Source organism: Rhinolophus hipposideros (genome assembly GCF_964194185.1).
Source record: "Rhinolophus hipposideros genome assembly, chromosome: 3".
In the NCBI taxonomy this organism is placed as follows: Eukaryota; Metazoa; Chordata; class Mammalia; order Chiroptera; family Rhinolophidae; genus Rhinolophus; species Rhinolophus hipposideros.
The window spans coordinates 18216222-18241271 of NC_138049.1; the positions used below are offsets into that span (position 1 = coordinate 18216222).

The 25050-nt window shown below is 34.6% G+C and overlaps 1 protein-coding gene across 5 annotated transcripts in view; it reads left to right on the forward strand.

The window, feature by feature from the left end:
• The window catches only part of SHPRH (SNF2 histone linker PHD RING helicase), a 74504-nt gene that overhangs the window by 12159 nt on the left and 37295 nt on the right, over nt 1–25050 (forward strand). For all 5 annotated transcript variants that reach the window (XR_013993095.1, XR_013993096.1, XM_081044610.1 and 2 more), the window contains exons 4-15: nt 774–992; nt 3567–3645; nt 4387–4537; nt 5648–5756; nt 6382–6638; nt 8126–8785; nt 9993–10244; nt 10991–11069; nt 15050–15213; nt 15324–15580; nt 16136–16257; nt 24420–24508. Coding sequence is in view for 3 of the 5 variants with exons in the window: in XM_081044610.1 (XP_080900736.1) it covers nt 774–992; nt 3567–3645; nt 4387–4537; nt 5648–5756; nt 6382–6638; nt 8126–8785; nt 9993–10244; nt 10991–11069; nt 15050–15213; nt 15324–15580; nt 16136–16257; nt 24420–24508 (2438 nt within the window). In the remaining 2 variants the exon portion in view is untranslated. The remainder of the gene's footprint in view (nt 1–773; nt 993–3566; nt 3646–4386; nt 4538–5647; nt 5757–6381; nt 6639–8125; nt 8786–9992; nt 10245–10990; nt 11070–15049; nt 15214–15323; nt 15581–16135; nt 16258–24419; nt 24509–25050) is intronic.

Here is a 25050-nt window from a genome sequence, read left to right on the forward strand (position 1 = left end):
TTGATCAAGATTTTGAATTTTGTTTTCATGTTATAGTCAGCACAAATCTTCCACATGGCAACTGTGCCCAGCAAATGAATCTGATATTTTTATAAATTTGGATTAATGGTTTACACATTTACCTCCTAGTTAGCTATAACTGCTACCAAATGTCTGTTTTATTTTTATTTTATTTTATTTTATTTATTCATAAGAAATAGAATGGGAACCCTTGCCTTAGACACGGAGAAATTATGTCTGCATATGGATATTTTTCACATGAAGAGAAAAGTGAAATAAATTATCCTTTTATAAACTGCAAAAGATATTCACATTCCGTTCCTCGAATGTTTACTAACTATCTACGATAGACAAAGCATGTGCCAGCTGCTCTGAGGAGCTATAAAAACGAAAGACAGTCTTTGCCCTCAAAGAGTAATACAGTGCAATGCAGAAAGGACAAGTGCTCATAAATGATTGCGCTACCAAACAGACTGTAGTGCATTGCTGCATGCAAAGTATAAGAGTGTTATATGAGCACAGAGGAGAACATTAATTCCAACCAGGGAAAACAAAAGAAAATACCATGGAAAAAGTAGCAGTTGAATGATCTTGAAGGATGGATGGGTAGATTTTTGATCTTGAAGAATTAAGGATAGGACCTTCCAGTCACAAAACACTGAGTAAAGCCCCAGAGTTGGGAGAGTGTATGATGCGGTCTTGAAGTAAGAAGTGCTTGGTAGTTCTAAAAGGTGGATTGGATTGTTTTGAGTCCACTGTCGTTGGGTATACAGATGTGTTGGAAGAGGAAGAGGAAGATTCAGAGAGTGAGCCAGAGGGACAGGACATTGATGAGCTCTATCACTTTGTGAAGCAAACACATCAGCAAGAAACACAGTCCGTTCAAGTGGACGTCCAGCATCCCGCATTGATTCCTGTGTTGAGACCGTACCAAAGAGAGGCTGTCAACTGGATGCTCCAACAAGAGCACTTCAGAAGTGCTCCGGCCAGTGGCAAGTATAAGATGCCTCAGGAAAGGCTCATTGTGCTGAGGGAGTGTATGAGAGGGAGGTAGGGTGGGGGTGGGGAGCGGAGAAGCATTGACCATTCAACAAGTCATGTGGAAAAGATGGGATAGAATGGACATTAACTATGAACAAAGTCATTTTTTAAGAAAGCCCTCAAAATTGAAGTCTAGAAAAATTCATTTGTGATTTTTCTTATCCATAAAAGTCTGAACTGCTTTTTCTAGCCAAAATAAAGGCCCCCCCTTGATTGGAATTTTTATAAACCAAGAAATGTTTTTGCGTGCCTTTCCAACCAAGAAATGCTTTAGAAACCTGAACTGAAGGGAATCTTGCCAATCATCTGCAAGAGCCCTCACAGTTTGATGGTGAATGTTAGTGACAGAAAGGACGTTTACAAAAGTGGGAGACTTACGTGCGACTATGCTAATGTTTCTAGGTTTTCATTTGTTTTCTTTACAAAGTAAAAAAATAAAATGTCATCTCTTAAATGTTTTCATGGAAGTAGTAGGTTTAAGGGAGTCATTTATGCCACGTCTTTATCACGGTCTTTAAGGGGATGGGCATAACATGAGATTTTTGTATGATTCTAGGAAGTGAAGTGATAACTATTTCTCATTCTTCCTATATTTATTTTAGTTAATGACGAATAGCTCTTATTTCTCCCATGAGTTTCATCTTATATTTTGTAATCCAACAAACTTCATTTTTTAAAACTTTCTATTTTAGAAAATAAATATCAATTCATAGCTAGTGTTATTTCTTCCCACTTCTCCTCCCATACCTTGAATTACTTTGAAATAATAATCTCCCGTGTATCATTTCATCTGTTTAATATTTCCGTTTGTTTCATTAAAAGATAAGTGTTCTTTTAAGCAGGTATAAAAATACATACAGTAATGAATTTAAAACTCAATAATTCCTTAATATCACCAAATCTCTCTTCCTCCCTTTTCTTTCTTCTCTCCTTTTAACTTTCTCTCTCTTTTTCTCTCTCTTTTAATTTGTTCAAGTCAGAATCCAAGTAACATCTGTACATTGGAATTAATTGCTGCCTCTTAACTTTATTTTAATTCATAGGTTTTTATCTCCGCTCTTTCATTCTATTTTTTGTCCTTAAAATTCATGTGTTGAAGAAATTGTCAGCTCTATAGAATTTCCCACAGACTGGATTATTTTTTTTCTCCAAAATGAAATAATGTTTCATTAATACTTAATTTTATTAAGATATATCTTACATACAATAAAATGCATAAACACTAAGGGCACAGTTTGATAAATTTTTATAAATCTATGCATTTGCACAAGCAACAACCTAATTAAGACATAGAACTAGACTTTCCCAAAAGTAACCGCTAGCCACACATGCCTCATTAGACTTGAAATGTGGCCGTCCAAATATGTGCTGTAAGTTAAAAATATATACCAGGTTTTAAATAGTACAAAAACGGTATGAAATACTTCATTAGTAAGTTTTATATTGATTATATATTGAAATGATAATATTTTGGTTCTATTGGGCTAAAAAAAATAAACTGTTAAAATTTATTTTACCTTTTTCTGTTTATATTTCTGGCATGCAGTGCTGACAAAATATTTCCATCACCCCAGAAAGTTCCCTCATGGCCCAGTCAATTCTCCTACTTTAGCCCCTTCGGGAGGCAACTACTGTCACCATAACTTAGTTTTGCCTGTTTTAGATACAATAAATGGGACACTTAGGGGGTTGGGGGAGAGTTGGCTTCTTTCAGCATGTTTTTGAGATTTTTCCATGCTGCATGTATTGGTAATTCATTCTTTTTTGTCCATAAACGGGACTTTGTTGGTTAAATCCTATGTTTCATTTAGTAGTTCTTATTGTTCCCTATGGTTCCCATACTTTGAAGCATTTTATCTTTTAGTCGTTCCATTTTATAAACCCTATATATCTATATTCCTACTTCATCTATTAATCCCTAAAGAAGGCAACAAAAAATTACTTGCTGTTTCACTGGTGGGTAGCGACATACTTCCTATTTTACAGTTGACTTAATATAAAATATTAAGGGAAAGGATAATAGAAGATTCTATCTGAAACAATCAGTACTTTAGTGTTATAGTTTCAGATGTTCTTTCCTCGGTTAACTAAGCCTTTCCTCCCATTATCAGACCCATGTAAAAGGTTAGGTCTGATGTAGGTGAATGCATTAACCTACTAGCATATGTCTGTTGAATTATTTAAAGACTTCAGGCAACTTTTTGAAAGATATATAAAAGATAAGCTTTCTTTTATAAGGTAAGAGTTGGTTCTATGTATAAATTTTCTTCTGCTGTTAATTCTCTGTAATTTGCTATGCTTTTGTTTTTCTGTCTTATCACTTGTTATACGGAAAATATTTGTGCCTAAAGCAAAGGAAGCTAAAGAATAATATGTGAAGAAAAGAATTAAAGGGATCCTAGCCTTTTTCTCATATGTATGTGGCTTCGTAGGGTATACTGTTAACTTATTTTTATTTTAGTATGATTCTCTAGCAGGAAAGAAAACAAACAAAAACTTGTTTTTATGGTTATGTTTCTCTTTAGAAAATGCCCTACACTTTTTATGGCGAGAGATTGTTACATCTGATGGTTTGAAACTCTATTACAATCCTTACACAGGCTGGTAAGGCAAAACTTTGTGTGCTTGGTATTAAAGGTAAATATTATAAAAACCTGTATGAAATTGGTAGCATATGTCTTTAGCCTTGGCAGTACCTCAAGAAGGAATACTAAATTAAAGTCTTATTAGACACTTTTATAGATAGGATAGACGGAATTAATAGTACTTGTCATTCTTCAGTAAATGAATGCTGTACAATAGACTTAAAGATGGTTAGTTATTGCTACTTATATTCAGAAAGTAGAAAACGTAAGTCACAACCCTAAGGAATTTTCCTAACTTGTTTGTTTTTTATCTTTAGACTGTAAAGAAATTATAATTCTAAGTAAAAATATCATCTTATTATGAGCCAGTTTTTATATTTTTGTTAAATTTGTCAATATCTGTTATAAATGAGTTTTAGGAATCATAAAGCTAATTAGTGAATCAGTAGTTATTGCCTTTATTTTTTTATTCACAAATTCATAACATTCACAGAAAGAAGGCAGACGTGCTTCCTTATATTTATAAAAGAAAAAAAATGATGGCTGTTCACCAATACCTCTCTTGTTTCCTGCAGACAGCTGTCAGCTCAGGCAGTTTTTTGATTGTCACAGTTCTTATGTTCGTGACCTAGGGATTTGAATTGTTTCATCCTAAAAGTTTTTTAAAAATTAGACTTTATGCATTTTTTCCAGTTCTCTGTAGGAACAATATAATTTTGTTTGCATTCCAATGATGTATTATTCTTGTTTTTTCTTTTAGCATCATCCGCGAATACCCAACTGCTGGGCCACAGTTGCTTGGTGGAATCCTAGCGGATGAGATGGGTCTTGGAAAGACAGTGGAGGTCTTGGCTCTAATTCTGACACATACTCGACAAGATGTCAAACAAGATGCTTTGACTCTTCCTGAGGTAGGAGGATTCCTGTGGGGCTTGGGAAAGCAGGGGACATATGTTCTCGAAACGCATCATATGTCTAACAGTGGGTTGGCACTTAAGTCAACACTTTAGATTTATGCTGCAGCTAATGATTTACATTAGTTGTTAGTTAACTTCAAGTGGGCCCAGAGAACAGGATGTTTGTGACCCAGTGGGGATTTAAGTGATGTTGGCCAACTAGGAAGGGGATACGCTGTTACTGACCAAGCTGCCTTCTAGTTGGCAGAGAAACTCCCTTAGCAAAGGACTATTACAACTCAAATGTTTTGTCACTGCTACGATTCTCCATCTGACCACTAACTACTTTTGAGAACGATTTTTTTTTAATTGTACAAATCTCAGATATGTAACTCTTAGAATCTAATAATGAGAACTTTGTTTAAAGATAACTAACTTAGTAATTGGAGTGCTAGATGAAACGAACTCTTAAGTCCTTATCCAAAATATGTAATTCTATTTAAACATATAAATTTTAAAGTTCAAAAAACACTCAACGGAGAAAATGTAGCTCATGTTTGTCAATGACGAAATCTAAAATCAGCATATTGAATCTGCTGAAATGAGGCTACAAGATAAGGATATGTCTGTAATTACCTGTAGAGCCACCATGCTCACAACCTTAGTGATTATATAATCTTTTGATAGGGTCAAGTTTGCAAAGTTAGTCTTTCAGATTTGAGTAGGTAATAGAAAATATTTATTTCCTTTGTAGAAAAAGGAGGAGGCGTATACAGTTGACATTTTCTGCTCATCAGATATTTAATTCTAAGTTATTTTTCGTATGATTACAAATTGAGTGCATTAATTCCATATTTAAACAAGCCATAAAAAGTTAATTGCAGAAGTCCCAACTTAACATTTAGGTAATTTAAGATAATATGCATAATTTTAAAAGGTGATGGCGAGCTGTAAGCCCTGAAATAAAAAAATGTTTGTATGTATGAATAGCATATATACCCCTTTTTTCCATAATTTTGTACATTTCTCTTCTATCTCCTTCATAGAAGGAGCGTTAATTTTAATAAGCAGCTCAGGATGTTGAAAGCAAAACACTGTGTGACCACTAAATGTTGTTTATATCAGGGAAAAGTGGTGAATTATTTCATCCCATCCCATTATTCTGGAGGAAAAGTGAAAAATACAGAAACTCAGAATATGGAAATTGAACCAAAAGAAAAAATTCAGTGCCCCCGTAAGTATGAAATCTCTTAAAACATCTTTTTTACAGTATTGTGTTATAGTTCTTGTAATTCTTATATAGCAGTATCTTGTAATTGTTATGAATAATTGTTTTTATAGTTGTTTATACTTTGCATAAATGGGTCGGTTATAAGTCATATTATCTAACAAAAGTAAGATTTATTTTTTTTATTTGACTTAGTTAGTCCATGTGGTTCTTGCTCCATCTGTTATGTTTAAATTTCTTTAGCTGACACTTTAAACCAGGTTTTGTTTGTTCTCAAGTCTAGCTGCTTCAAATTCTGCTAAAAAAATGTATGTTTCCCTTATTAATGATAGCATATATTAATACATAGATAATTGTCAGAGTTTTTTAAAATAACTTAAATATTTGCTTTGTCAGATTAACAAATTTACAAGTAATTCTTAAATTATTTCCATTACAGTAATTTATGTGTTAAGATAAATTTTTAGTATGTATTCTTCAGATTAACGATATACAGACAACATACCTTCAATAAATCTTTGATTTACTTTTTTTCTTAACTTGGTCCTCAGTGTACATTAAGATTAACTGAGTTTTATTTTCTTTTAATTTGAACTATTTTGACTGAGTTAGCATATCCTTTTGCATTTAGCTACACGTGTGATGATCCTGACAGCTGTGAAAGAAATGAATGGAAAAAAAGGAGTTTCCATCCTTTCCATCTATAAGTATGTCAGTTCTATATACCGATATGATGTTCAGCGGAACAGGAGTCTTCTGAAACGGATGCTGAAATGTTTAATTTTTGAAGGTCTTGTGAAACAGATCAAAGGCCATGGTTTTTCTGGGACTTTTACATTGGGGAAGAATTACAAGGAAGAGGATATATATGATAAAACAAAAAAACAGGTAACAGAGCATTTATTAAGCTATATGTGATGCCTTACAGAATGAGTTGACAGATCCCAACTTGACACTGCAGTTTTTACAGCCTGACAATAAAAAAACAAACCAGTTAGGAAAATCCCTTATGGTTATGATTTATGTTTTCTACTTCCTGAATATAAGTTCCATCAGAGTAGAAACTTCACTTTGGTTACTATTTAGCCCAAAGAAAAGTGCATGGCAATTATAAAAATAGTTGTTTCAGCATACTAGAAAGTTTAAAACAGCTTCTCTCTCCTCATCGTGCTGTTGTCGGCAATTAAAAAGTTTATTCCACACTTAAAAAAGATTAATGATACTGTCCTTTTGCATAGCTCTTTGTATACATTTTGAATCTTTTATATAAATTCTTTTTTCCCATATCATCATTTTGTACAATTTTTACATTTGGTTATAAAACTGTTTTTTGGGGGCTATTAATTTCAATTTGCTTTCAAGAAAATAGTTACAAATTTATAAACATTAATCAAGAAGAGACTAATGACAAGTCCAAGCGTGGAGCTATCAGCTTGTATACTGTGAAAGAAATGGCAGATAAAAAATTCATTTCCTGGAATAGGAAGTCTCCAACATTTTGGGGGAATGTCCAACGTTTTTCCCCAGCCAGGGTAGAAGACTACAATAAACTTCTGTGCTTTTACTAATCCTCTGTCACTTAAAAACAAACAAACAACAACAACAAAATAACCTCAATTAATTCCATTCATTCAATATTTATTAAGTGTCCCAACACCTATGTTCAACCTTGAATCTGACGTCATTTCTTGGAGACTGTTGCTGGCACCTACTTTCCCATCATAGCGCCTCTCTGTTATATACTGCTCATTTCCATTCCTATAGCACCGTTTTACTTTTTACCGTTCTCTCGTTTCCAACAGACCCCTTTGAGATCAGGGGCTAAATATTCCTCATATTTGTATCCCCAGCATCTAAGACGATGCCTGGTGCAGAATTGGCATTCAATAAAAATAGCAGGAGGGGAATAAAGGTAGAAGGGAGGAAAGAAAGAAGGAATTTATTTGCTAATTGCAATAACTATTAGATTATCTTTCACTTTCTGTAAATGCTATAGTTTAGCACTTGGTATTTTTATAATTGTCCTAGTTTGTATATTTATGTATTATAAACTACTAACCTTTCATTGATTTAGGCAGACCATAAATTATAAGAGGTTAATACCAAAATATCAGTAGCTCCCTTTATCTTTCTAATTTTTGTTCTCTCCAAATCTTACTTGTACAGTAGTAGAGCCTTCCTTTTATTCTGTACCTACAGACTACAAGGAAGGTTCTCATAGGAGGCAGATTAAAAGCCACTGATCAGGAGTGATTCTCATCAAGGAAAAGGGTAGCAAAGACAGGTTACTGGATTTTTATATAAATAAACTTGGGAATTTAATTTAAAAAATATAACTATGTTGGAAAAAATAATTAAATAATATTTTCTCATAGGCAGTGTGGAGTCCAAGGAAAATTCAGAAAGAATCCAGAAAATCAGGGAGTAAAGACACAGATTCTGAATACTTGCCACCAAATACCTCTGGTGATGACAATGATCCTTACTATTATTACTGCAAGGCTGGGAGAAATAGTAGTAAAATTAGGAAAAAGCTCGTTCCATCCACGGAAAAGGGAAAAAGTCAGCCTAACCTTGATCTCAATTCAGAAGATCACTGCCCTGCTACCAGTGACTCTGGAATGACTGATGCTGCCACATCTGAAAGTACATGTGTCCTTGAGGTCAGGCAAGAACATGCAGCAGAAAACCAAGCCGAGTCGCTAAAACCCGCTGAGGCTGATGTGCCGCATTCTAACCTTGTGAGTCCCTGTGATTCCTCTGGTTATCGCTTTGAGTGCATATGTGGTGAAGTGGACCAGATGGACCACAAGCCTCGCGTTCAGTGCCTGAAATGCCACCTATGGCAACATGCGAAATGTGTGAATTACGAAGAGAAGAATCTGAAGATTAAGCCTTTTTACTGCCCCCACTGCCTTGTTGCGATGGAGCCAGTGTCAACAAGAGCGACTCTGATCATCTCGCCAAGCTCCATCTGTCATCAGTGGGTGGAGGAAATCAACAGGCATGTGAGGTCGTCGTCTCTTCGAGTGTTGGTAAGGCAGTCTGGGCTCTTTCCTGGGGTAGGAAGACACATTGTTACTTCTTCAGGGTAGCTTTTATAATCTGTGTCACTTTATTGTTTATCCCAAAACTTAATTTAAAGAAATGATAATAGTAAATCAGAACTTGAAGAGGACACTGAAAGTAAAATACAGAACAGGGAATTGTTTATTCTTTTCTGGCATCAGAAGTTCTGAAGTTAAAGCACTTTAAGTGGAAAGATGTGAAAGCTTTTGAAAAGAACTCATCACGTAAATGAAAAAGTCTTTGTATAAGCATGTATTCTTTTACATAGAAATGCACTCCAAAGGTGGTATTGTGTAATAGCAGCTACTTATCGCATCTGCCACCTCTTAGCTCCCAAATCATCCTCTGTGGCTAGCCTCAGTTACCTCATTTGTAAAATAAGAATTTACACATTCAACAAATATTTATTGAGCACCTATTACGTGCCAGGAACTGTGCTAAGGTCTGAAAATGGTATCCACTCACACACCTATTGTGAAAATTAAATGATTTGATAAAGTGCTGACACGTGGTCATTCAGTGTTACTGTTCACTAATGTTAGTGTTCTTCTTTCATTCTGTTCTTCTTTCCTTCTTTCCATTCAAATGTTATTGAAATGTTATTTCAGCCGCTGTCCTGGAGGGACAATCCAATTTGTCCTGGAGGGACAAATCCAATGGAGGGAGAATCCAATAATAAGTAAAACGCCGTCCTGAGTATAGGAGATAAAGTTTAGCACAGTGCCTGAAGCATAAGAGACACTCAGGAAATACCAGCTCTTGCTGGTACTTTTGCTCTTCTAGTTTTGCCGTTGTGCTTTGGCATATGCTATTGATTCCATCAACCTCCCTACATGCTCTTTTCCCTTTTTCCCCACTGTGAGGAGAACTCACTATTCTTCCAGACCCACCCCAAATTTTAAGTCCTCTTTGAATTTACCTTCTCTTGCCATAGATTTGGTCTTTCCACTGTGATGCTGTCACGTTGACTTCTGTGACAGTTCCTTTCACATTGCTGACATTGGTTTTCCACACTAAAATGTGTCTTTCTCTAGAAAGATGTGGGATGTATCTCATAGCATGGTTGGTCCTAAACAAATGGAAGGGCTCTGTGAGGGCCTGAGTGAATGCTTATTTCAGCTGTCTTTGATAAGCCTTTCTGCCATAGCTACATCTGTGCTGATTATTCCCTAGGTATATCAAGGAGTGAAGAAAGATGGCTTTTTACAGCCTCACTTTTTGGCAGAACAGGATATAGTCATTATCACCTATGACGTCCTCCGTTCAGAACTGAACTACGTAGATATCCCGCACAGCAACAGTGAGGACGGCCGCCGCCTGCGCAACCAGAAGCGCTACATGGCCATCCCCAGCCCCCTGGTGGCCGTGGAGTGGTGGAGGATCTGCCTGGATGAGGCCCAGATGGTCGAATGTCCTGCCGTGAAGGTGAGGATTTCTGCCGAGTCTCCCAAGGGCCGGGGAGGAGAAAAGGGAAAGGGGTTGGGGGAAACTGTCCATAGAAAATTTAATAATTCAATGTTGACATCAGGCAAAAGCTTGCAGTTAATCACTCCTCATTTCCTATTCTCGTGTGCTGTGAACTACGTAAGCCTTAGGTACGCTGAACCATTGCTCTGTACGCAGTGCCCAGATATGTTTGAGTAAGATGGCAGTTTATGTGTGTTAAAGATCAAAGTCAAGTCTGCTGAGGGACTTTTGTAACCATTTCTGCTAGGCGGAAAGCTTATGTGGGCTCTGCTAGCTTGGGGACAAAGCGGGCTTTCGTGGTTTTTTATCAGAGAGACTAGATGAGAGCAAAAATGCTACTTCAGAAGATAGAATTGTGATCCAGCCTTTGTCATATGTCTTTATTGTCTTCTTTGGCCAGTCTGTAACCTGTCCTGAATTTACAAGTCATGTCTCCTAGTATAGTGGTTCACATCTGAATGATGTATCAGTTGTTCAGGGAACCTTTTCATTCTGCACACACTTGCACATACTTCCTCTTGGGTGGGGGCGGGGGCACCTGTGACGTCCTCCTGCTAATGAGAAGCACTGGGCTAGAAGTTGGCCGACTGTGACAATCAACAATGAGTGAAGCGTAGCTTTTTGTGGCTGTTTTCATGCGTAGATGTGTTCCTGACTTCTGCACTTAACTATGTTTCTTTTTTATTCCATATTTCTCTCATCAGGCAGCAGAAATGGCTCAGCGCTTGAGTGGGATTAACCGATGGTGCATCAGTGGCACTCCAGTACAGAGAGGATTGGAGGGTAATGTGTAGATGGTGTCCTCACATGGTGCATGTATTTGAAAAGCTGGCATTGTTTAAAGCAAAAGTACTGTTATGTTTCACCTTTGCTGAAATCCTTATTTAAGTGATAGTACATGTACTTATATTTGAGTCCTAGTAGTTTCAAGCATTTATCTTTTTTAAATGGAATCAGATTATTTTTGGTTTTATACATGGGGTAGATCTATAGTGGGTAGTCCCGTTGTCCTAAGTTGAACAGTTGCTGTACCCACCTAAAGAGTGTAGGCAGAGGTTCCAAAGTGGTAGGTAGAAAACAGAACGAACCTGACAAGAATGAGAGAGAGACAGAGACAGAGAGAGCGAGAGAGGAAAAAGGAATTAATTTCAATTGGCTGTGTCCATAAAAATAAGGACCATAATTTTTATTGCCTGAACCCATAGGCATAAATAGGGGGACCATGATTTTACCAATTGTAACAGTTATAAAATGTTAGTAGGCTTTATGAGCTCACACCAGATGGTTATACCATTCTTCCATCAACCCTTCCTCTTTTTGCACATTTAGTTCGTGTCTAGTTCTCCTCTCTCTCCCACACACACAGTGTAACTCAGGCTTGTACATAACCTCATGCATATAACTTACTTTCTCCAAAGAGCAGACAGTGCATTTTTAAAACTTTAAGTTGTGAATATTTAAAACTAAAAGTTTAAGTAAATGTTGTTTTACATAATAAATTTTTTGAAAAGCTATCATTAAAATGTAGTTAAATTATAAAATATAAATATTCTTGAACTCCCATGGCAAATACTCATCTTCAAAACTTACCTTTCTGAAAATTCAAGTTTTTGTATATTGTTTGTTTTCAACAGGATAACATCAGTCTGCTAAAATAAAAATGTCAGCATCCATTGCTGTGACCTGAAAAACAATATATTTTTGATGATTATTTTTAGGAGGAAAAGCATTTTCTATGAAGGTTTTATAAGTACATATTTAAATATTCATATAATTTTAGTAAGTTACATTAAGATACATATTATAGAATAACAGGCTAATTAAACTGCCAAATTTAGTGGTCTGCTGTTACATTTGGAAACTGCCCAAATTGTAGGTATTTTAGATATGTAGGTGTTAATAAGATGTCATTCAGCTCAGGAGTTAGCTGAGAGGGTGCAGAAAAATGACAATAACTTCAAAGTTATCTTTTTTCTAATTTTAGAAAAATATGAGCAATAATTTCTGTTACCTGGGTGGGTTATTTTGGATACGTAAGATGTTGGTAGGTGTTTTGAACACTTGTCACCATTCATTCAATAAATTCTTGAGAACATTTTTTTTAAAACAGCTTTATTGAGGTATGAATGACATATAATAAAACTGTAAAATTTGTAAACTTTTGACATGTGTTCTGAACCTGAACCTGTTCTGAACCCATGAACTTGTTTCCACAATCAGGATAATCACCCCCAAAAGTATCCTCCTGCCCTAGTTACCTAAAAAAGAACTTTTCCAAACTTTCTGGAATTTTAGTTTATCTTTCCTCTGCTTCCATAACTCTGACGTGTTTAACACTATGATTCTTACAGTGTGTCAGTTCTTTTTGTAGTTGTTGCAGTGGGAATGTTAGCCTGCCACGATTTATTATGTCATATTTGGAAGTGGAAGTCTCATTTGTTTTCCTTTTTGTGTTAGACCAGCATTTCTCAACCTTGGCCCCACTAACATTTTGGGCCAGATAATTATTTTTTTTTTGGCAGCTGTCCTGTGCATTTTAGGATATTAGCTTCTACCCACTAGATGCCGGTAGCATTCCTGCAGTTGTGACACCCACAAATGTCTTCAGACATTGCAAATGTCCCCTGCAGGGCAAAACTGCACCCCTCCACCTCAGTTGAGAAACCAGTGTGTTAGACTGATAGAGATAAATCAGATTTGATGATTTATTAATTAGCTACAACCCAGAGGTCTTGTGCGTCCCAGATTGGCCACATACTGAGCAAGGAAATAGGCCAAGATATTTTCATTCCATAATTTTCCAGGCCTTTTGTATTTCTACAGGCAAGCTGAAATAATGTCAGTCTGCTTAGAATGTCAAACAGGCAAGAACACTGCCAACCCCTCCCACCCACTACACCCCACATCTATATAATATACTTATTTGTATAGTTATATACAAAACATTGGCTTTGGGGGATATACAAACCTATATTCACATACTGAATTACCAGTTGTATGTCCATAAACAAGCTACTTAAATATTCAAATTCTTATTTTCCTTATTTGCAAAATAAGGTATTTTAAAGATTAATTACAATAAAGTACTCAAAGCATTTAGCACAGTACCTGACAGATATTAAATATTCAGTGAGTGGTAGCTGCTTCGATTGCTGCTTTTGTTGTTCTTACTTTTCATTTATCTATTTATTTATTTTAGTTTGGTTTTTTTTTGTTTTTTTTTTGAAATGCAGACTTTAAATAACTTAAGTATTTTGTGGTGCGTGTACTGGTTCATTATTTATTCTTTGCGGGACATAATAGTGCTCAAAAGATAGACAAGGTCCCTGGCCTTATTAAGCTTACAGCTTAGAGGGGAAGATACGTTTATTAAATACTTAGACAAATTTAAGATTACAATCAAGATAACTTTCATATATGAAATAAATATAAAATTCTACCTATAGTATGTTTCCAAACAAGATGTCTGGTTCTGTGACATCACATAAAAGGGATGCAGAAGGAAGTGACAACTGCACCAAGATCTGAAACATTAACATTAGGGAAGAAGGAAGAATTCTCTAGTATGAGGTGTCTAGTATTGATTTTGAGGCATCTTTGGGGCCTCTGGGTAGCATATAGGCAATTGGATTGGTTTGAACAGAAAATATAAATCTCTGGATATCTGCATATAGGCAATTTTCAGATGTTACTAAAACTCAGGAACCAGTAAAGTAACTCAATTCAACTTAAATATTTATTGTCATCTTCAGAATATTCTTTTATTTTGTTTTGTTTTTTGTTTTTGTGTTGTTTTGTGTTGTTTTGTTTTTTTATAGGTTAGACTACGTGACCATTGTGAACATGTTTATCAATATAGAAAAATGTAAGGAAAATTGCACTCAGCCATAATCTTCATTTGAAGATATAACCACTGTTCCAATCTTTTCCATATTGGTTTATATATATTTGCACTCATACTGCACGCATAATTTTATATATTTTTTCCTCTTAACTTTGTATCCTAAGCAGTCTTCCATATTTAAAAATTCATAAATATATGGAAAACTGCTTATGGTATATATAATGTTAAGTAGGCAAAAGAGAGGAATATAAAATTGAGTGTTTCCAATCAAGAGATATATAAGAAGTATCATGTTCTAAAACTAACAAACACGAGACCTGCTGGATCAGGGGGAGAAAAGTTCTTATGGGGGGGGTCGGTATCATAATCATTTATTTACTTGAGTCACTTTTATTCTGTATATTGTTGCTATGAATATCACTGTGGGTAAATATTGTCTCTTTTTTATTAGTGTCTTAAGCTTTTTCCTGAAGTAGAATTATTTGATCAATGGGTATGAGGAATATTGGTTCACTTTTGTGATTAGAACTTTTGCTTTTCTGATTCAGGTAATGTTGCATCTATTAGTTTAAGTGCGTGGTACTTCTTATATATTTCTTGATCAGTCACACTCAGTTGAGTGGTTTTCTTGTTTTACTTCTGATGGAAATTTCAGGCTTTTGAATTAAGTACAAACTTTGTGTAATGGTTCTATAAACTTTAAAACATTTTAGCTTTTAGCATAAAACCTAGAGCAAAATAAATAGTAAATGTGAGTTCAATCAGAATTGACTTTCAGATTCAAGAACCTGTAGAGTCTGCATTTTAATTCATAGAAAGTATTATGTGCAATGTAATGTCTGTGAAAGTGATTATTCAAAATAGTAATAAATACGGATGCAATTATTCTAAATGTGCTTTGTTGTGTTTCTCTTTTCAGATCTTTTTGGGTTGGTGGTCTTTCTGGGGGTTGAACCTTACTGTGTCAAGCACTGGTGGGTTCGACTCCTATATCGCCCTTACTGCAAGAAGCGCCCTCAGCTGCTGCACAGCTTCATTGCCAAGGTTCTGTGGAGGTCTGCAAAGAAAGACGTGATTGACCAAGTCAGTAGGATAAGTTTCTACTGATTAACAGTATTAAAAAGAAAAATAAGCAGAGTTGGGATGGAAAGTGACATTTCCAGGTGAAATCTTCTTTTCTCTCCTCTCTGCAGATCCAGATACCTCCTCAGACAGAAGAAATCCACTGGCTCCACTTTTCTCCTGTGGAAAGACATTTCTATCACCGTCAGCATGAGGTGTGCTGCCAGGATGCAGTAGTAAAACTCAGGAAGATTTCCGACTGGGCTCTGAAGCTCAGCAGCCTGGACAGAAGGACTGTCACCTCCATCCTGTACCCGCTGCTGAGGCTCAGGCAGGCCTGCTGCCACCCGCAGGCCGTTCGCGGGGAGTTCTTGCCACTCCAAAAAAGGTTTTATCATCAGTTTCCTTCTACTGCTGTTGATAATATGGTAGTGATAGACAGTATTTAAGTAGTTAGCTGCCTAGCTCACAGTTTTATTCATGATCTTGTGACTGAGTTGTCAGTTATTTTCAAGTGTGGTGGCTTTTCTTTGATATGTGGAACCCCAACTATGAAAGAAAATCACATCAAAATTATTTTTAACGGTTTTGAGCACTTCTTTTAAAATTAGGACTATTGTGGAGTTTTGTTGTGTTTTTTGTTTCTTTGTTTTGTTTTGCTGCACTCCAGACACGAAACGCTTTTGTCCTTCTCTTTACATTTTGTTGGTTTATAGGGTTGGGTACTGTGGTTTCAGGCATCTCCTGAGGGTCTTGGACTGTTATCCCCGCAGATGAGAGGGGACTACGGTAATTAAGTTAAAAGTGATAGTGATAAAAATGGAGGTGAAGAGAAAGATGCTGAAGTACCACAGACTCTGTAAGAGTCTGATGATCTCACGTGATATAATAATCTCATTTAGGACTTTCTTCCTAGTTCTGAACAGTCTGCCTCTTCTTTCAGCACCATGACAATGGAGGAGCTGCTGACGTCGCTGCAGAAGAAATGTGGAACTGAATGTGAAGAAGCTCATCGGCAACTAGTTTGTGCCCTCAATGGCTTAGCAGGCATCCACATCATTAAAGGTAGAAGGTGATTACTTTGTTACCTGGGACTCTTCTAAATACTGAATGACGAAGATTAGGTACTGTAGACATCAAAATCCCCCGAGAAAAACCCTCTCACAGGCTACTGGTGGTGACTTCCCTACGTTCAACCTAAGGGAGAGCCACTGTGCAGGACATCTCAAACCCTTCACAGTCTCCCTGGGCTTTTACCAAGGAGTTGCACTTGTAGAGTTTTTGTTTTTTGGTTTTTTGGTTTTTGTTTTTTAGGGGAATAAGGATGTGAACAAAGACTTGGCTATAAATTATTAATCTTCATCTATTATAGTGAACCACTGAAAACAACCAAAATGTCTGGAATTAGAAGAATGGTTAAATTCTGACACATTCAAGGGAATACTGGTCATTGATTTACAAAAGCAGATTCTTTGTAAATTCATTCTTTCCACAAATATTAGAGTGTCTGCTGTGTACCGGGTATGATCTAGGTACTAAAGGTGATACCATCAAACAAAGTAAAGTCTCTGATCTTGTAGACCTTAAATTCTTAGCAGTGGGAGACAAATGCACACACGTGCATAATGTGTGTGGAATAGTTATGGCGTTATATATTCACAAAATTTAAGAAGATTAGAAAGAGAATCTTATATTTTGTGGAAAGATGTTTACTTGGTGTTACCCATCTCTCAAGGATCACTTGTTTTGTTGCCTGATGTCTGATATCTTACAAACTATTATTTCATATATATTATATGTTATTGTAATTGTTTCAGGAAGGAGAGTAAATCTATTCTCCATTATTCTGTCTTAGCCAGAAACAGAAATTATTTAACTGGTTCTTTCAACAAGCACCATTTAGTAAATACCTTTCCATGTGAATACAAGAAGCATTAGAACTGTGTTTCATAGGTTCAACAGTAAAGACTAAACATGGTAAGTAGAGACATTGAAACAAATTCAGGCTTCTATAAATGCAAATTTCAGTGTCTAATGTGGAAAATACACTTAATAGCAGATTAGACACTGCAGAAAAAACTACCAGTAGCACTGAAGAATAGAATAGCAATAGAAACTATCTAATATGAAAAAACAAAGAGAACACTAAAGATTTTGGAAAGAGCATCTTTGAGCATCTTCAGCTGCAACAACAAATGCACTAAGTCTGGGAGGGGACAAATGGATATTTAATGTTGCAAAGTTTTCATATTATATATGAAGTGGTATAATATCACATGGCAGTAGAATGTGATAGTCACAGAAAGAAATGTGCTATCCACCATAAAGGTACCACTGAAAAACACCACAAAGTGTTAGAAGTAGTAATCCAGAAGGGGAGATTTTAAAAAATTCTCAGTCTGAAAAAAGGAATGAATGACTATAACACATTTTATTATTTTATTCTATAGAAAAAAGAATAAAAGGAAGCAAAGAACAGATGAGACAAATATAAAACAAATAGCAAGATAGTAAATTTAAAGCCAAGCATATCATTACATTAGATGTAATCACATTAGATGTAATGGTCTAAATGCCTCAGAGGTTTTCAGAATAGATTAAAGAAAAGCATTTTAAAGCAGTATCTAATAACATGCCATGTAGAAGAAACTTCCTTTATGTTTAAAGATGCAAATGTAAAAGGATATAAAAGGATACAGTGTGTTAACACTAATTTTAAAAAAAGCTGGAGTGGCTATATTACTGTCAGACAAAGAATCCTACCACAGATAGTGTTATTTCATCATTGGAAAATAACAATCCTAAATGTTTATGCACCTAAACCAGAGCTTCAAAATAAAACAAAAACTGATAGACCTGCAATGAAAAATAGACAGATCCATTATTATATAGTCAGAGATTTCAACAACCCTCTTTAACTATTGCTAGCACAAGAAAAAGAAAATAAGGAAGGACATAGAAAACTCAAACAACACTATAAACCAATTGACATAATCAGCAGTTATAGGACACTTACCCAACCAAAGAATATGCATTCTTTACAAAGTATATATGGAACGTTAACCAAGACAAGGCATATTCTGGGCTGTAAAACAAGTTAATAAATTTAGAAGGGTTCATGTCTTACAAAGTATATTCTCTGTCTTCAGTGCAATTAAATTAACTATCAAACAGAAAGATACGTGGAAAGTCCCCAAATATTTGGAAACTAAATAACATACTTCTAAATAACGCTTGAGTTAAAGAATCAATTAATTCTGTAAAACATCGTCAACGTCTCACATTATGTGTTCACCACTCAGTCAGTTCTACCATCATCATATATTTGACCCCGTTTACCCTCTTGTACACCTGAGCTCTATGTAACTTTACTAACAATTGTCACCTCAATAAACTTTCATTAAAAAATTAATTAAAAGGGAAACTGGGAAGTATTTTGAAGAGAATTAAAATGCAAACACAGTTTATCAAGATATGTGGAATGTAGCAAATTAGTAATTAAAGGGAAGTTTATATGACTAAACACCTATATTAGAAAAAAAATGTTTTAAGTCAATGACTTCAGCTGATACCTTAAGAAACTAAAAAATAAAAAGCAAGTGAAACTTTTAGAGGAAAACAAGGAATAAAATATTTGTGAATTAGGATTAGGCAAAGATTTCTTGGCTACAGCACCAAAAGCACAATCCATAAATGAAAAAAAATACTGATAGATTTGACTTCAAAATTAATAACTTCTACTCTTCAAACGGCACTCTTAAGAAAATAAAAAGAATAAGGCATTGAATGGAGAAAATACTTGCAAGTCACAAATCTGAGAAAGGACTTGTGTCCAGAATATAAAAAGAACTATTAAAAACCAATAATAAGAAAATAGCCCAATTAAAATAGGCAAAATATTTGAACAGAGACATCAGTGAATACAGTAGTACCTTGGTTTTCGAACAGTAGTACCTTGGTTTTCGAACGTCTCCATTGACGAACATTCTGGTGTACAAACGTCATAAACCCTGAAGTAAATGCTTAGGTTTTCGAACACACCTTGGAAATCGAACATGTCACGCGGCTTCCGCTGAGTGCAAGATCCTGAGGCCTAGCTGTCGGCTGTTTTTGAATGTGTCAGTATTTGAACGGTCTTCCAGAACGGATTATGTTCGAAAACCGAGGTACCACTGTATATAGACATAGCAAAAGGCACCTGAAAAGATAGAAATTCAACATCATTAGTCATTACATATATGCAAATTCAAACCACCAGGATACCTCTGTGCCCTTATTGGAATGACTCAAACTGATCAAATATTGGCAAAGATGTAGAAACAGCTGGAATTCTCATACACTGCTGATGAGAAGATAAAATTATACAACCAGCTTTCCATTACTTCATTTATTCATTAGCTTCAGTTTTATGTCCTCAATTTACTTTTATAGTAATCTTGGAATTAACGCAGTGCCTCTGTCTTTGTGTTAGAATCGTTTATTCTTTGCAGAAATTTATTCTGGATTTCCTTCATGGTAACTTTTCTGGCTGACTCAAGTGTTACTTTTTTGCAACTTGAATGAATCACTGAGTGCTCTTTTCAACAGCTGCTTCAATCTGTTATTCCGTTTGTAATATAATAAGAGATGGTATAGTTTTGTAGCTTTTATACCATAGTGACTCTTAGAAGCTTTCTGGTAATAGTGAGGAAATTACTGATGTAAAGGTACTTTTTTAAAAGCTGCTTTTAAAACCTTCTCTAATAGCTTTGGTTTAGAAAATTTGATTTTTGTCTCTTTAAAACTAAGTGGGATATAGCCCTTGAATTCATATGACGATTTCATTATGGTGAAATAATGTACAGTTTTAAGCACTTTGATACAAGTGCTTTATTTCTGTATTCCTCACAAAATCTTTGGAGTTAGCTCCTCATTATAATGTAAGATCTGGAAAAGCATTTCATGGTAAATCCCACTTCCTCCAACCTTCCCACCAAGGTTCCATTATTCTACTTGGGTACACAATCACATAGAGAATGTACCGTTCTCATGTACTTAATCAAACCTTAAAGAAATCAGATGCCCGGAAAAAATTGTAGAATACAAGGATATGTTCTAAGCCTCTTTGAATGTAGTGGCCTGTCTTTATTAGCTCTTCAGCATAATAGAGCCAGAACTAGTGTCTCTTATTGTCCCGGATACCTGGGTAGAGTTAGAGAAGCTGAACAGAAGTAGCTCTGGACAAGAACTGAAAAAGATGAGGCTTCTTATTTGTATAGTTGTACTCCTGTGAACTTGAGTATATCATTCAAAGTTTTTGAGTCTCAATTTCCTTATATATCCTATATTCCTATATAGATAATACCATGTGCTTTGAAGTATTGCTCTTAATATGAAGAATGACGTTACTGATTGTGATAATATTAAGTGACCACAAATTCTTACCACTTTTCAACCGGCTCACAATGCAAATTTTATTAGTAACTAATAATAGGAGAAAAGGGTATATTATTACATATTCATGATAAACAGTTCAAATACAGCACATGCACCTTTGTGAGCAAACCTTCCCTCTAAGACATCCCTTAGGAAATCTTCAATTTAGCTGGCGATGTTTGCAAGTTTGGATTTTCTCTAATGATTCTTAATCATCACCGTCATCATCATTACCATCTCAATTGCGAAGTATGCTTGAGACTAGTATTCCAGGCATCAGTCTAAAATCTAAAATGGTCTGTGCTTTACAGTCCATAGTGAACAACTAAGTGAGGCAACTTTTTAATAGAAAATAATATATTATTTAAATTCTCCTTTATTTCAACTTGGAAATAACTAGGCAAAAATTGGGAAATCATGTGTCATATTTAATACCAGTTTCTCACAGTCCCAAATTAATGGAGTTTCCATTCATTTATTTGTGATTAAAATCTACAGAATGCTTGACTATCTGATAAGCAATATGTGGGCTTGGTCTTTAAAGTACATGAATAATAAATATTCTGTTTAAAAGATTTCAGTTTCTTTGAATCCAGCATCTTATCTGAGAGATGATCACACAAGCATTTTGTATTATGCATAACACTTTCATGTAAATATTCCATTTTATCCTCATAATTACCCAATGAGGTTAATTACCCAATGAGGTATTGTTATCCTCATTTTATATAATATGAGAAAACTGGAATTTGAAAGGCTTAATTGCTTTCTCAAGATTGTAGCTAATAAATAACAGAATTTGCTATGGATCTTTACATTTCAAATCAAATATTTAATGTTTTCATCACACTATGTCTGCTTCTTTATCAAATACACGTTTGTAAGCTTCAATAGTATGGTGTCTTTGTAGGTGGAAACTCACTATCACATATTTCTGAAATGAAGTGATATGTTAGTTGTAGATTGTCACAATAATAAAAATAAAATTCAGATTTCCGCTCTTGATTCTAAAACTGCATTTCTGATTTTGTTCTGTGTTGTTAGGACTCAGAAGCTTAGACACTTAATTTCTTCACTTGGCCTAATTTCTCATCTCCTATTCAGATTTATTGTCTCCTTTTCCTTGCTGTGAAGTTATACATGATATGGGGATTGGTAAAAAAAGGTGTTTCATCTGATCGTTTCCAAACACTGTAGCACGCCAGCAGGATCATCATGTAGTTGGCTCCTATGTGGCGAAATACCATGCTATGGCATGACAGGAGGTGGATCCGTGCCCTTTTCAGATGTCTCCACTGCATTCCCTCTGTATTTCTTGGTCTTTCTGTGGATGGAAACTATTGCTAATTGTTAAGAGAAAGTCCTATCAGAAAGTCCATTAGTAAAGTGTATGTCCATTCTTTATTTAATTGTAATGAACTTAATTGTGATGGATTTGTTGCTTTTAGTTTCCATTGCTTAACTTCACAGTGGTATGTTAAATAATATACATGCATTTTGAAAAATAACGTTACATATTTCACTTAAATAATTTAATCTCTTCTAATGCAAAGATCAAACAATGTAGCTCTGACTTCTAAAAGGGATCTAAAATTAATTTCAAACTTTACAAGGATTTACTTATATGCAAACGTACATAAGTATAATGCATATTCTAAGTCCTCACTGATTATGGTATTAAAAAGATGGTGTTATTCCAGTTTTGTACAAAGCATTTTCTATTTTGTACAAAGCATTTTCTATACGTATTTTTTGGAGAAAATAGGTTGGCAATATCAAATCCAGTACAATTTGTTTACTTAGGTATGTTAGTGCCATCAAGTGGCAAAGAATGAATATTTCCAAATTTGGCTTAAACTTGTATAACTTATTGAATATGCATAGTTTTGTGTCTTTCCCAGAAAGCATGTCTTCTTTTAATAAGCATAAAATAAGTATTACAGTGAATAGTTCAAATTCAACTGCTTAAAGTTTAGTCACTATACGTCTTTTAAAAGGTATAGTAATTATGAAGAGAGAATTATTAAATGAATTATTCTCTATAAGTGATCATGTAAATAATAATAAAATCCATATATCTTTTGAAAAGCTTCACAAGAATCTTCAAAATTAATAAAAGGGAGCTCATGGTGTGAAGATAATTGAGTGTTACTCCTACATTATAATGTGACTTTATTATTGTGGAAATAGTCTTTTTTTATCAAAGTGAATAGAAATTGGCTGGCTCTAAAATACTATGAAAACGTGTGCTTTAGAAAGCTTTCTGTTAGATCACTGGTAGAACTAGTTATAAAGCAATGGTATAAATGCAAGTGTTTTGCACAGCAGTATAAATGTATTTAATATCACTGAACTAGATACTTAAAAATAGGTGAAATGGTTGAGATGGTAAATTTTATGTTATGTATATTTTACAGTAAAAATATCTTTATATATAATATAAAATATATATTATATATACTTATATATAATTTTTAGTGGTTTTCTCTTTTTTGTTAAAGCTGATTATATATAATCAGCTTTATATAGAGAGGAAACTTGGGATTCTGTCCTATTAATAAGCACCCTGGGTTACTTGCATATATATATATATATATATATATATATATATGGAAAGGAAACTCATTATGGCTCTAATTAAAGTCCTAAATCCATGATATTAATAAAACTAGATTGAAGTTTTTTTTTAAAAAAAGCAAGTGTATGTGATGATCAGGAAATAAAAGCTTTTTTTCCTCAATAAACTGAAACTGGAATGAAACTAGAACATCTCTATACCTTTTTCTTTCCCTCAAAAAAAAAAAAAAAATCACATTTCTCCTTTCCTTGAGGTGTCAATTAAACATTTTCTGAAAGAACCAGATAATAAATATTTTAGGGTTTGCAACCCGAAATATCTGTTGCAACTACTCAACTCAACTGTTACAGTGCAAAAACAGCCACAGACAAATCAGTATGGCTGAGTTCCAATAAAACTTGATTCATGGACCCTGAATTTCATAAAATTTTCACAAAATTCAAAATATTGTACTTTTGAATTTTTTTCAACTATTTAAAAATATAAAAAATAGTTGAATTTTTTTCAACTATTTAAAAATATTAAAAAATACATAAAACCCATTCGTAGCTCATGGACCCTACAAAAATGCAGACGATCAGATATGACCCATGGGCCATATTGTCAACCTGTACTTTTAATTGATACTTTTTGAATTAATTTATTTGAATGAGCTGCTAAGTAAGAATAACAAAAACCAGCATAAATCTCAGATTGTGATTGGTGTAACCAGAAATGGAAAGAAGAGTCCCTTAGTTGAATGTAGTTTTTAATTACAATCCATTTTGGCCACCAAGAAGAACAGTACCTGTCAAGAAGAGTATATTGTTTTTCTACGAATTATGTATAGGTTGGTCATAATTTTAAAAATACTTGTGTATAAATACCTGTAATTACCCCAAATTTGTCCTTAATTTCAAGCATTGTGATGACTACAAATTGATGCACTCTTATTTCAATAAGAGGAAAACCATTTGTCTAAATTAGTTAATCCAGAATTTCTTTTTCAGCATAATTTTAAAACATGATAAATATATTTGATTGGTATTCTATTCTATAGAATTAACAAAAAAGGAGCTATCAACTTTTTCACTGGGGCAATCATTAATACCAAGCCAAATTCCTTTTCTCAAAATAATAGTGAATAGTAATTGTTAAGTTGTATTTTTACAGACATTTTTTAACATAGATAACGATCACATTGGGAGCTAACTACATAACTTTCTTATGCTGTAAGTACATTTTAACTCTTCAGGTGAATATGCATTGGCAGCAGAACTGTATAGAGAAGTGCTGCGTTCATCTGAGGAACACAAAGGAAAACTCAAAACCGATTCACTCCAAGTAAGTAAAAACTAAACAGTTTAAGGTGTATATTTCATTTGTTTTTTTAAAAAAACAATTTTTCTGAATATTTAAGAATATAAAGGGTAACAAATGGATGGAGTCTTAATCTCTGGGAATGAAACTTGGCATTCTGTCCTATTATTAGGTTGGTGTAAAAGTAATTGTGGTTTAAAAAGTTGAAAATAATTGTAAAATCCTCAATTACTTTTGCACTAACCTAATAATAAGCACCCTAAGTGATCTGCGGATATAGTCTTCCCTCAGTATCCTGGGGGGATTGATTCCAGGACCCCCGTCTCTTCCCAGGATACAAACATCTGCAGATGCTCAAGTCCGTATATAAAGTGGCATGGTTTTGCATTAACCTATATTTGCATATAGACTACAGCAGGATATGCCTACACATCACTTTGTGTGGAGTCAGCATAGTGCTCAGTGTGTGGCAAATTCAAGTTTTGCTTTCTGGAATTGTCTGGGATATTTTTTTCCCAATATTTTTGATTCATGGTTGGTAAATGTGCAGATGTGAAAGCTGTAGA